The sequence below is a fragment of the Aotus nancymaae genome, unplaced genomic scaffold (genome assembly GCF_030222135.1).
Source record: "Aotus nancymaae isolate 86718 unplaced genomic scaffold, 86718_ANA_hifiasm-v0.15.2.pri h1tg000108l, whole genome shotgun sequence".
NCBI classification, from domain to species: Eukaryota; Metazoa; Chordata; class Mammalia; order Primates; family Aotidae; genus Aotus; species Aotus nancymaae.
Genome location: NW_026988523.1, coordinates 1,185,456 through 1,199,375, shown reverse-complemented (window position 1 = coordinate 1,199,375; position 13,920 = coordinate 1,185,456). Strand labels below are relative to the sequence as shown.

The 13,920-nt window shown below is 44.4% G+C and overlaps 1 protein-coding gene across 1 annotated transcript in view; it reads right to left on the bottom strand.

The window, feature by feature from the left end:
• Nucleotides 1-12,650, bottom strand: part of MPZL1 (myelin protein zero like 1) — a 60,061-nt gene extending 47,411 nt beyond the window's left edge. Inside the window, exon 1 of the mRNA XM_012444615.2 lies at nucleotides 12,431-12,650. Coding sequence (XP_012300038.1) covers nucleotides 12,431-12,521 — 91 coding nt within the window. The 5' untranslated portion in view covers nucleotides 12,522-12,650. The remainder of the gene's footprint in view (nucleotides 1-12,430) is intronic.
• Nucleotides 12,651-13,920: the final 1,270 nt, after the last annotated feature.

Below are 13,920 nucleotides of genomic sequence, written 5' to 3'. Positions count from 1 at the left end.
GCACAGTTTGAAGAGGAGAGATACATGGAGTTGAGTTCTGAGCATACAGAGTTTGAGGTGCCTCTGGACATTCAAATAGATATGTCCAGTGGTACACAATGGTCAGCAGGTAAGATTCTGCAGTTCAGAGCATTGGGGATATATTTGGGAGCCACCATTTATTCAACAAATATGTACTGAATACCTGTATCTGCCACATATTCACTGTCAACAAACAAAATGGGTGGAATTACCAAAGATAAGCAAGCGGTGAGACTAGCAGAGGGGTGAGAGCAGAACCTGCCTAAGGAAAGTCAACACTGGGGCACAGGCAGAGGATGAACACTTGGAGAAGACAGGGAAGAGAGATGACAACCAGGAGTCACGTCACAGAGGCAAAGGAAATGAGATCAAAGTGGTCAACAATGTCGAGAAGAGCAAAGAGGTCTGGAAAGAAAAGGCTGAAACAGGTTAGTTGATTTGGTAATAGCAGGTGGCCTTTATCAAAATGTCAAATAGTGAGAGGAAGAAGTAGTCAGATAGCACAAGGTGAGATGTGAAGAGAAAGTGCTAAAATAGAGACAACAAAGAATAGAATTGTTTATGATCACGGGAAACCACAACTCGAGATCTCCACTTATGGCTCATCTTTTAAAAGTCATTAGTTATTTCTGTGAAGCTTTTTGTGGATAAGATTAATATTGGAATTGGGGGACTCTGAAGAAAGCAGATTACCCTCCATGATGTAGCGGGCCTTATCCAATCAGTTGAAGGTCTTAAAAATAACAAAGACTGGCTGGGCACGGTGACTCATGCCTGTAATCCCAGCATTTTGGGAGGCTGAGGCGGGAGGATCACCTGAGGTCAAGAGTTCAAGACCAGCCTGACCAACATGGTGAAACCCTGTCTCTACTAAAAGTACAATAAAATTAGCTGGGCACATGCCTGTACTCCCAGGTACTTGGGAGGCGGAGGCAGGAGAATCACTTGAACCTGGGAGGCAGAGGTTGCGGGGAGCCAAGATCCCACCATTGCGCGCCAACCCAGGCAACAAGAGTGAAACTCCACCTCAAAACAAACAAACAAACAAACAAAAAAAAAACAAAGACTGATCACCCCTGAAAAAGAAGGAATTCTGCCAGCAGACTGCCTTTGGACTTGAATTGCAACTTTACCCTGGGTCTCTAGCCTGCCAGCCTACCCTGCAGATTTTGGACTTACCAAGCCTCCACAATCATGTGAGCCAATTCCTATCTATCTATCTATGCCAGCAGGATATAGATAGGTTATCTATGTATATTTATTTATTTTGTTGTTGAGACGGATTCTTGCTCTGTCACCAAACTGACAGTGGCATGTTCAGCTCACTGCAACCTCCTCCTCCCAGGTTCAAGCGATTCTACTGCCTCAGCCTCCCGAGTAGCTGGGACTACAGGTGCATGCCACCACGCCCAGCTAAATCTATTTATATTTATGCAAAGAAAAAGTGCACACTCATATCCACACATATCCTGCTGGTTCTCTTTGGAGAACCCTGACTAATTTTGGTATTGAGAGTGGCTCTAAAGGAGCAGAATCTTAAGGATGAGTTCTCTGAATTGATTCTAGAGTTTCAGGACTTGGCTCTCTAACTGAATTAGATTTAAGGACACTAATTACTATTTCCAGTACTAACGAGTGCACTGATAGTCCATGGGTATGGGTGGCAATAGATATACGCAAAATATCACAATTGGATACTTCTAATCAAACACGTATAAGAGTAAGGTTCTGGGTAACCACATATACCATACCTTTAAACATTTTTGTCAAACTATGAGTATAATGAGATATGTTGGTTACTCCTAATGGCAATGGATGAAGTGAGAAAAGAAATGGATGAGCTCAAGGATTCAAATTCCCAGCTTAAGCACTATATAACTGATCAGAAAACTTTATGTCTGAAAGATACTCTTATCTCTGTTAGCCGTAAAGCTGAGACTGCTGAAAATCAAATCCAGAATCTTATCCTGCAAATGACTGAATTATAGCACAAACTGAAATTCCAAACCTCTGCAGGGTGTCTACTACTAAAGTGAGGGCACTGACTGAAAAGAAATGAGATCTGAACATTGGAATGGAGAAATGGGGGAAATCTTTTATGGATCTAGAAACATTAAATCCCTAAATTCTGATGAGCCTTCTTTGCCAGTGGAAGCAGCCATCCACCCCCATCTGAGAAGATTAAACCTGCTGTGCCTGAGGAAACTTCAATGGCCTCCCCTGAGGCAGCTGCATTGCAAGACACCTCTGATTCTCCCCAAGACCTACCCCCAACACCTTTCTATGCTTCTGGATCTATAACTAGACTTAAGTGTCGAAGGCTCCTAAAGGTGAGGTACAATGTGTGAGCCATGAAGGTGCGCATACTCTAAAAAAAACTATTTCATTTTTCTAATTTAAATAAACAGAAATCTGGGGAATATGTGTGGGAATGGTATTAAGGGTGTGGGATCATGGTGGAGGGAACATCAAGTTGGATTAGGCCAAATTTACTGTTATGAGCCCACTAATCAGAGATTCTGCATTTAATGTTGCAACTCAGGGAGTTAGAAAGGTCTCTAACAGTTTGGTTTGCTAGCAGAAACGTGGACCAAATGTGGCCCCCAGTAAATGAACTTTTGAAATGCCAGGCCTGTTTCGGCTTACTTTGAGGAAGGCGTTCAAAGGCCTAGGGAGACAGGAATGTTAGAGTGGGTGGTTTTTTGTTTTTTTTTTTGAGACGGAGTTTCGTTCTTGTTGCCCAGTTTGGAGTGCAATGGCGCGATCTCGGTTCAACGCAATCTCCGCCTCCTGGGTTCAAGCAATTCTCCTGCCTCAGCCTCCCGAGTAGCTGGGATTATAAGCACAGGCTACCACACCTGGCTAATTTTGTATTTTTAGTAGAGACGGGGTTTCTCCATGTTGGTCAGGCTGGTCTCGAACTCCTGACCTCAGGTGATCCACCTGCCTCGGCCTCCCAAAGTGCTGAGATTACAGGCGTTAGCTACCTCGCCTGGTCCTAGAGTGGGTTTATCTTTTAAGATCTACTTACTTACCTGTGAGTGTCCAGAGGGCATATCTTTTTTTTTTTTTGGAAAGAGGGTCTTGCTCTGTTGCAGGCTAGAGTGCAGTGGTTCAGTCATAGCTCACTGCAGCCTTGAACTCTTGGGTTCAAACAGTCTTCCTGCCTCAGCCTTTTAGGTAACTAGGACTATAGGCACATGCTACCAGCCTGGCCAACTTGGCAAAACACTGTCTTTACTAAAAATACAAAAATTAGCTGGGTGCGATAATGCGCACCTGTAATCCCAGCTACTCAGGAAGCTGAGGCACCAGAATCGTTTGACTGCAGAGGTGGAGGTTGCAGTGAGCTGAGATCGTGCCCCTGCACTTTGCCACCCAGGCTGGTCTTGAACTCCTGACTTCAAGTGATCTACCCATCTCGGCCTCCCAAAGTGCTGGGATAAAGGCATAAGCCACTGAGCCCAGACAGAGGACACACCTTTCCCCACATCACTGTGAAAAATAGATTCATGAGGGGAGTTCCAGCATTTTAAAAGAACTTTGTGACACTCTTATCTATAGCCTAGAACTTAAAGTGGGAACTGCTAGCACTAAACTGGGAAACGTAAATGCAGTGGGAATCACTGGATCCTGGGATGACAGAGGGCAGCACTAAACTGCCAAAAGCAAGGTGGGCATGGCTACCATGATGGACAGCAGAGTCAAGGCACAGGAGGAAGTCTGATTCTCACCAATCTATGGCAGTGATTGGTCGATCATGGTATTCCTACAAGTGAAATAGATAGGAAGCCTACTAAATTCTTACTTGAGCTATATAAGCAGAAAAGTTCTAGGTAAAGTGAACAAAAGTCTAATTTGAATCATAAAATCAGAAAGTCAGGACCCTTCGATCAATTCCCAAACTTGTGCCAGTTCACAGATTTAGAATTCCTTGAATAAAAGACAGGCTGAGTCCAAAGTAGCATAAATTTCTAAAGGAGTTTCAGTGAAAGCTCTTTAGTGGAAAGCACACTCTTTATGTACCAAAACATTTAAAGAACTAAAACGACTTTCGAAGGCTAAGGCAGGCAATTCGCCTAAGGTCAGTAGTTCGAGACCAGCCTGGTCAACATGGCAAAACCCCATCTCTACAAAAATATAAGAATTAGCCAGGTGTGGCAGTGCATGGCTGTAATCCCAGCTACTCAGGAGGTTGAGGCAAGAGAACTGCTTGAACCCAGGAGGCAGAGGTTGTGAAGAGCCAAAATTCCACCATTGCACCCTAGCCCAGGCAACAGAGCTAGACTCCATCTCAGAAAGAGCAAAAATGAGCTGGGTTTGGCACACAGCTGTACTCCCAGTTACTTGGAGGCTGAGACAGCAGGATCACTTGAGCCCAAAGGTTTGAGGCTACAGGGAACTTTGATCATACTTGTGAATAGCCAGCCTCTGCATTCTAGCCTGAGAATCACAGTGAGACCACATTTCTGAAAAAGAAAAAATAAACTAAAGAACTAAACTGTATTTTGTAGTTTTGTTTGTTTGTTTTAAAGACAGGGTCTCGCTCTGTTGCCCAGGCTGGAGTGCAGTGGCGTAAACATGGCTTACTTCAGCCTCCACTCCTAAGCAATCTTCCCAAAGATAGGGTTTCACCATGTTGCCCAGGCAATATTTTGTAGTTCTTAGTACTTACAAGAGTAGAAGGAAATGTCTGAGATAAGATAACGTACAGGCCAACAAACTAATAGGAAATCCTTAAGGCCAGATGTATTTCAGAACACAGACTTTTCCAGACTTTAAAGAATAAACACAATACATATACTGTATGTTATGTAACAGTCCCAAAAGAATATAGGGCAGCATCCAGCAATCAAACACATTAATATCTCTGTGGTGAAAAATACAATTAGTCATACCAAATGGGATCACAGTTGTAAACAATCTCTTACCGCTTCAGGTTGAATTTTGCAGCCAAAGAATTTGTATCAAACTTAGGAAAAAACTTAATTTTTAAAGTTTTTTATGGCTCTGGAGTTACAGATAAAAGAACTGTGGACGTATAATTTGTTTTTTGTTTATTTTTACTTTGTAGAGATGGGTCTTTCATGACAGAGTATCTCACTCTATTACCCAGGCTGGAGTGCAGTGGCACGATCTCAGCTACTGCAACCTGTGCCTCCTGGGCTCAAGCGATTCTCATGCCTCAGCCTCCCGAGTAGCTGGGATTACAGGCATGTACCACCACATTCAGCTAATTTTTTGGTATTTTCAGTAAAGATGGGGTTTTACCATGTTGCCCAGGCTGATCTTGAACTCCTGAGTTCGGGCAATCCACCCGCCTTGGCCTCCCAAAGTGCTGGGATTAGAGGCATGAACCACCATGCCTGGCCAATAACAGCATCTTTTAAAATGCACATAATAAACTCCCCAGATCCCAAAGTAGAATATCAGGGTCCCAGTATTAAAAAAATGTTCATTGCAAGTTCATCAAGTATTGTTCAGTTGGTTGCAGCATGCTCCTAACAAAACTTGAGTCATGGATTTCATTCTGTGAGGCAATCTTATCTGCAACGCACAGGATAGGCAAAGACATACTGCATTTCCAACTCCGATCAATTAAACCTAAATATTGGATTCAATGTACCACTATTGCTAAAAAATTGCTCAAGCTCTATGTTCTGACAATAGATCAGAGGTATCATAAAGTATCACAGTTTCTAAAGAGACTCTGAGTTTAGAAGAAAAAAACTACTGAAGGAGGATTTATCAATGAAATCATCTTGGATAAAGGCCTAATGGGATCAAGAAAAAATTGTAAGTGAATAAAAAATTACAGTAGCCACATGCATTGAAAAAGACAATGAATAGGTGGGGCACAGTGGCTCATGCCTGTAATCCTAACACTTTGGGAGGATGAGACAGTTTGGGTCACCTGAGGTCAGGAGTTTGAGACCAGCCTGGCCAACATGGTAAAACCCCATCTCTACTAAAAATACAAAAAAAAAAAAAAAAAAAAAATTAGGCCTGGTGACTTACTCCTGTAATCCCAGTTACTTGGGAGGCTGAGTCAGAAGAATCACTTGAACCTGGGAGGCTGAGGTTGCAGTGAGCCAAGATTGCCCCACTGCATTCCAGCCTGGGTAACACAGCAAGATTCTGTCTCAAAAAAAAAAAAAAAAAGATAATAAATAAAGGGGTTTAAAGGCAAAGATATAAAGGTCCCAGGAGACAACCACAATTTCTCAATTTATGCACTATGGTGAACAGAGCTAACTGACCTCTGCTTTCTTATAGCAGCAAAAATTCCAAAAGGAAAAGGAAGAAAGAAATATCATTGAAGATACATGAAGACTTAATATCACCAGCCTTACAGGTCAAGCCTCAGAGCCTTATGACACTTGAGACCTCAGGATATGCTTCTAGTTCCTCAATAATTAAATTGCCTTTGATGGGGCTAAAGACTAATCAATAATAAATTATATGCCAAGGCATACCATTTGACTCTTTAAAATGACATCTGTGGTCTTAGGGAGCAAGACTAAAATCTTTCCAAGGTTGAGGTACACATGAGATGCAGGTCTTACACAAATAATTCAAATTCTCAGATAAAAGACACAATTCCAAAACACTCAGGCTCCAGTTAGAAGGCTCTAATAATCCAGGAGAGACGTGATTGTGGCTGTACTATATTAGCTTCAGTGTGGATGCAAAGGGAATGGTGAGAAATATTTAGTAGATAGACCAGCATCTACTGGATGGAAGGAAAGCAGCAATATTTCTGAAAAGCTGTTTTTCCCAATTAAACCACATTTTAAAAACTCAATGGGAAAAATCAACCTTTAAAGAAATCCTACAACATATCCCTTATAAGGTTTTGTCTGTTTGTTTGTTGTTTTGTTTTTTCTGAGACAGAGTTTCAGTCGCACAGGCTGGAGTGCAATGGCATGATCTCAGCTCACTGCAACCTCTGCCTCCTGGATTCAAGCAATTCTGCCTCAGCCTCCCAAGTAGCTGGGATTCCAGGCGCACGCCACCACACCGGGCTAATTTTTTGTATTTTTAGTAGAGACGGGTTTCACCATGTTGGCCAGGCTGGTCTTGAACTTTCTGACCTCAGGTGATCCACCTGTCTTGACCTCCCAAAGTGCTGGGATTATAGGCATGAGCCACCATTCTCGGCTAATAAGTTTTAAAAGTATTTTGTAATACAAATAAGATGATCCGTTTTTTTAAAAATTTGCTGTAAATTTTCATAGTAGATCATATTTTCTTAAAAGTTGTGACTGTTGGGAATTTAATCTGTCCTTTGATATTATTTATTTGGGTAGATGTTCCCTGTCTGTCACTTCTCACTAGCATCTAGGCTCCCTGCTGCATCCCCAAATATAAACAGTGCCTGGTGCCCAGCAGGTGTTCATTTAAGTTGAATAAGTGAATAAATTAGACTTAGTGAAAACACAAACTTGCATTTTATGTACTTTTGCATATAGCTGTCTTTCACTTAATATTTATCTTTTTCTTTTGGCAACATCTAAGCCTAGTGAATATCCTGCAGTTGGTGTAAAAATATATATATCTTACAGGACTAAGTTTCTATTTTACTATACCGACTAGTAAATAAGTAAAAGGCCAAGGGAACTGATGAGAAATAATCAGGTAATGTATGAAATCACAGTTGGGAAAAATATTCTTCTTGCATAAACACGTATTGAGTACCTACTATACCATGCTAAATCTTAACTCCTAACAAACTGTTATCGAGACATGCCTGTGCCTCACTGCCATTTAACACATTTTTAGCATCGATCATATCCACTATGTTAAGCACTAGGAATACTTCCATAAACAAGTCAGATGCCATCTCTGTCCTAGATTCTGATGGAGGAAAAAAAAAAGAGAGAAGAAAAACCAAATAGACATTACAACAAGGAAGTAAACAGCGAGCCAGTAGATAGTAACAAGTAACTACCCTAGAATAAGGTGGTCAGAGAAACCTCTCTGAAGAAGTGAAACTTAGGTTAAAGCATCAGGGATGAAAAGAAGCCAGCCATGGGCAACATCAGAATAGCTAGTCCAAAGGCCCTGAGGTGGGATTGAGTGTCACAGAGCAGAAAGATGGCAGTGTGGCTTGAATATAGTGAGAAGGGGGTGGTGGGTGGTACAAGTTGAGGTCATAGAGGTAGGCAGAAACCAGATCACAAAGAGCTTTTTTTTTTTTTTTTTTTTTTGAGGCGGAGTTTTCGCTCTTGTTACCCAGGCTGGAGTGCAATGGCGCGATCTCGGCTCACCGCAACCTCCGCCTCCTGGGTTCAGGCAATTCTCCTGCCTCAGCCTCCTGAGTAGCTGGGATTACAGGCACGCGCCACCATGCCCAGCTAATTTTTTGTATTAGTAGAGACGGGGTTTCACCATGTTGACCAGGATGGTCTCGATCTCTTGACCTCGTGATCCACCCGCCTCGGCCTCCCAAAGTGCTGGGATTACAGGCTTGAGCCACCGCGCCCGGCCCACAAAGAGCTTTTAAGGCCATGGGAAGTTTAGATTTCATTCCAAGTGCAATGGGAAGCCATTAAGGATTTTAAATAACAAAGCAACATGATCTGATTTGCATTTTAACAAAAATCATTCTTGTAGTTGTGTGAAGAATGGATTAAAAAGAACTGGATGTGGTGGCTCATGCCTGTAATCCCAGCACTTTGGGAGGTCGAGACAGGTCGATCACTTGAGCTCAGGTGTTCGAGACCTGGCCAACTTGGCGAAACCCTATGTCTACTAAAAATTAAAAAAATTAAAAATTAGCCAGGTGTGGTAGTGCACACCTGGAGTCCCAGCTACTTGGGAGGCTGAGGCATGAGAAGAATCACTTGAACCCGGGAGATGAAGGTTACAGTGAGCCAAGATTGCCCAACTGCATTCCAGCGTGGGCTAGACAGAGCAAGATTCCGTAATAACAACAAAAAAGAACCAAGAGAGGGGGAAAGAGGAAGAGCAGCTGGGATGCTATCACAGTCATATAGGCAAGAAATGATGGTGACTGACTAAAAGGCTAGGAGTGGAGGTAGAAAAAAGATCAATTCTAGATGCATTTTAGAGATGGGAGAACTGATTGGATGTGAAGGACAGGGAAGATTCAAGCGGGGATCCTAGGTTTCTGGGCAGCACAATCAGATGTATGGAGGTTCCATTTACTGAAATGGATGGTAGAAATTACTGAGATTTAGTCCTTATATACTGTGTGCTCATTTCAACTGCCAAATTCAGTGAATTCCTATTACATATATTCTCTCTTCATCTGACAATGCTGAAATACCAAATTCTCCTGGTTTTTCTCTTACTCACAGAGTCTCTTTCTCGGGTTTCATATGCCCCAGAACTCTGTCATTGGCTCTCTGCTATGTTCTTCAGTACATTTTCCCTGGATGACCTCATCCAAACAATCTAAGCTTTAACTATTAACCACATAACTCTCCAAATCCGCATCTCCAACGAGAACTTTCTCCTCACCTCCAGAAATGTCTATCCAATTGTTTTCTGCCCATGTCTATTTGGATGTCTTACTAGCATCTCACTCAACATACTCAAAAGTATCTCCTTCATCTTCTTCCCCCAAAACTCCTATTTCCCAATCTGTGAAAAGGCCAAAAATATGCCCAGCTTCCCAAGTCCAAAATCTATGATCATTTTATCCACCTCTTCTTTCAATCCTGCATTAATCAGTTTCCAAGTTCTATCAAACACGCTTTCTAAATGGCTCATGAATATGAATCCTCTCTTCATAGCCCAGTGCTTGAGTTCAGAATTTCATCATCGTCCCCTGGATTATTACAATAGTCTTCTGCTTTCTCTGGCTTCAGTCTCACCCCACTCTAACCTATCCTTCCCATCTCAATAGACAGAGAAATCCCCACTGGATTAAGTGTGGTAGAGAAGGCCCTTTGTAAGTTGGTGCCCTTGGCTGGCTCTCCTGCCTGAACTCCCACCATCCAGCTAATATACACTCCAACCTCCCACTATACTGCACCACCAACAGGTTCATTCATAACTCTGTATGTACTTCCACCCCTCCCCAAAGCCTACTCAGTTTAAACTCCCTTCCTCCAGTAGCCCGAACTACAGTCTGAGATAACGACCCTCCTTCAAGCTCCCACAGTACATCTTTACCAATGTGCTTCTGGCCTTACGTAGTGGTACACACCTGTAGCCCCAGCTGCTTGGGAGGAAAAGGCAAGAAAATCGCTGGAGCCCAGGAGTTCCGTTCCAGAGCAGCCTAGGCAACACAGTGAGATCCACCCTCCCACCACTCACCTCAGAAAAAAAACAGACTTCTTATACTACTTATCACAGTGTTTCTCTCATTGAATTGCAAATTATTTGAGGGTGAGGACTCTCTTTTCTAGAGTAGCTTGGTGTTTAACACTTAAAAGGTGCTTAGTAAATGTTTGCCGAGTTAACTGACTTGATCAAACTTGAGAAGCTTTCTTGTAAAAGATGAACTATTATGTGCAGTATCCATGACCAGAAAAAAAGGTGATTTGGCAAGAATTTTAGATTCAATAATTTTCTAAATTGAACCAATAACATCAGCTGCTGATTTTTACATATCAACATTCATCTTCATTACTGAAGAATTACATCCAAGGTGTATGGGGCTATTACTCTGGTGATCTTTTCACTACTATGTAGTTTTGTACTCCTGCTACATTTAATACCCTGATTTTAATTAAGATCACCCTATCTGCTTTGTCTTCCATAGCAATGTCTGACCTCTCATGCACAGTAATTCTGTCTGAAGTATATTTCTGATAAACTTAAGTCATTTGGTTAAACACAAATACCACCACCAACAAACACACTTTAAACGTTTTTTTTTCTAAGACAAAATACAGAATGAATTATGTCTTATACACACAAAGCGTGCCATCATCTGTCAACCTCTGGAGGGTGGGGAGATTTTTACATTTATGCTTTACAACCCCTAGAATCACTGGTTATGTGGAACAGTTGGTGATCCAACAGAACTTCACCCAGTTTCCTCGATCCAAGGATTATATTAAGAACTTTTCCTTGAAGACAGAAATTTCTGAGTAAACTCTGGTATTCAGATACTGTGATGCAACTGACATTTTTAAAACAAAAGGAATGAAAAAACTCTACGTGGTTTCTTAGCAGCTGGCCCTCTTTCTAACTGTTATTTGACCAAATTCGGAGACAGCAACAAGTACTTTGCTTTGAACAACTACACAGAAAGTCCCGTGGCAGATACCACTCCAGATGTCCATAAAACAACTCATCCAACTCCCATAAATTGAGCCCGAGGTTTACCATAAGCTTGAGTCATGATATTTGGTAAGAAAAAGGAGCTTTTTTCTTCCTTTAGGAAAACTATGCTTTTCAATGCTCTATGTCTTGTCAAATTATGGTGGCTACATCTGGAATTATGATGGATTTGACCTAATTCTTTTAAGTCAGGCCATCTCCTGGTATTCCTAGCTCTTTGCATTCTAACCTAGAAGTAACCATATATATATATATTTAGACGGAGTCTCACTCTGTAGCCCAGGCTGGAGTGCAGTGGCGCAATCTCGGCTCACTGCAACCTCGGCCTCCCGGGCCCCAGTTCAAGCAATTCTCCTGCCTCAGCCTCCTGAGTAGGTGGGATTACAGGCACGCGCCACCATACCCAGCTAATTTTTGTATTTTTAGTAGATACGGGGTTTAACCTGTTGGCAGTGCTGGTCTTGAACTCCTGACCTCGTGATCCACCTGCCTCGGCCTCCCAAAGAGCTGGGGTTACAGGCGTGAGCCACCGCGCCCGGCGGTAACTGTATTTTTTAATTGATGTTTTGTGGACCACGGAAATGAGACAAATGAGATCCCAGGACTCTTTTATTACGGAGACTGAAAACTGAATGAGAGCCTAGGAAAGGGCACTTACAAGTACCACAAAACCCCGGCTTAACAGGAAACAAACCAACAAAGGCCCTCCCTACAAATGAATAACTTGCAACCTTCCGCCACCTTCCAAAGTGGGGAACGCCAGAACCCTGGTTCCCAAGTCAGAATCCGGTAGGGCCCAGACGATCCAGAATCACGGTGAGGAGAAGGCAAGGGGCGCCGCGAGGGGTCACTGCAGACGCCCGCAGGGCCCGCTACCCCCGACCACCCCCCGGGAAGGGGCAAGGTAGGACGCCCTCCCCTCCTCCGCACTCGGGGATCCAGGAAGGAGAAGAAAGAGACTCTGCGCCTTCCCGGTCGGTCCGGGGGCCCGCGTTCCCCACTGGCTGGGTTCCCTCGGCCTCAAAGAGCGCAGGCCGCGCCCCCTCCCCACCTCCGCGCTCAGCGCGCGCGCCTGACCTGCGACCTCCGCGAGAGGCGTGTGCCGGGCCCGGAAGCCCCCCGCCCGGGCCCCAGCCCTGGCATCACTCACGGAGCCCGAGAGCCGCCGTCAGCACCGACCACGGCCAGCGCCTCCCGTCTGGGGCTGCAATCACCGCCCAGGCTCCGGCGGGCGCTGCCATCGTCCAGCCGCTGCAGTCGCCGCCGCAGCGTCCCTGAGCCCCGGTCCCCGCTGAGGTTGGCTCCGCTTGGGGAAGAAGGTTCTGATATCTCCGCCACCCGCACCGGGTGGCACCTCCACGCTGTGCTCCCAACTCCGGCCCCAGCCGCGACTCGCCAGCTCTGCACCCTAGCCTCAGCCCCGCTCCGGCCCTCGCTGTCCGCTCATTGGCCTGCCCGCGCCCTTTGAAGGACGCGATTGGAAAGACAGGCTGTCCATCACCCGTCCGCCAGGAAGGCCCCGCCTCCTCGGTCCCACCCAGGCGCCTCGGCCCCGCGCGGAGGCCGGGTCTGCAGCGGTCCCAGGCCACGCCGAGCCCTCCGCCTGCCTGCGTGGCTGTCCGCCTGCGGGCCCCGCCAGCCAGCATCTCCTCTGCCTCTCTCAGGGTCCAGTCCCACGGTCCTCTTCATTGTCTCTCCTCGCCACGGGTCTTTGCTGGGTACTAACCTCGCCTCTGTTTCAGCTCTTGTTGGTCTCTGTCGGCCTCACCTAACAAAAAAGAAGGAATTCATTTACCTTTAAAAGAAAGAAAAAACAGAAAGAAAAATAGTGAGGCATTCGATTGATGGGAGAGAGACTTCTGATTCAGTCGTCCAGGTAGAACACGTTCCCCTTGCCCTGTCTCCAAGGCCTGTCCTTCGCGTGGACTAGATAATGTATGTGTTGCAATTCGAGAAATCTGGTGGTTTAAAAAGAAGTCTCCATTTTGCCTTAACCACCTCTTAGGAACCTCCCTCCTGGTTTCAGAAGGATGGGAATCTGGAACTCTTTCCTACTACCTGGAAAAAAAAGAAAGTGCTTTTAGATTGCTTTGCTTTTGCATGTCAGCGTTCCTGTCTGTGTCTGTGAAAATTAGAATGCACAAGTTCCCGACACTGGTTGCTGACCCTGCTCGCCTTGGGTTGCCTTGGCCCGGAACAGTCTGCCACCTACGGGTTGCCCGATCAATGGAAGTATTTGGAAGGATCGTTATGAAAATGGCTTACAAAAGGGAAAAATGGAGGGACAGGGGCACAAGAAAGATAAGTGTGAAGGAGAAAAAGGGAAGATTCAGGTGGGAGGCTGATAGTGAGGAAGGGAAACACGCTTTAGACAATTAGGACAAAGGGGAGCGGAGAATATGGTGAGAAGCAAAATGCAACCTCTCACTTCAGGGTTTTGTCTAAAGTCAGTCTTACCAATGCCATTCCTGGTATCTGTGCTGTTTTAGCTAACATTGTAGTACAGCAAAATCATAAGAACATTAGTGAGAAAAAAAAAACTAAAAAAGCATACCAGAATCACTCTGCCCTGCTTCTGTCAGTAGATCCTTTTGAACTGTGTCTCAAATGCCATAGGTTGGGAAATATACCAATGCATTA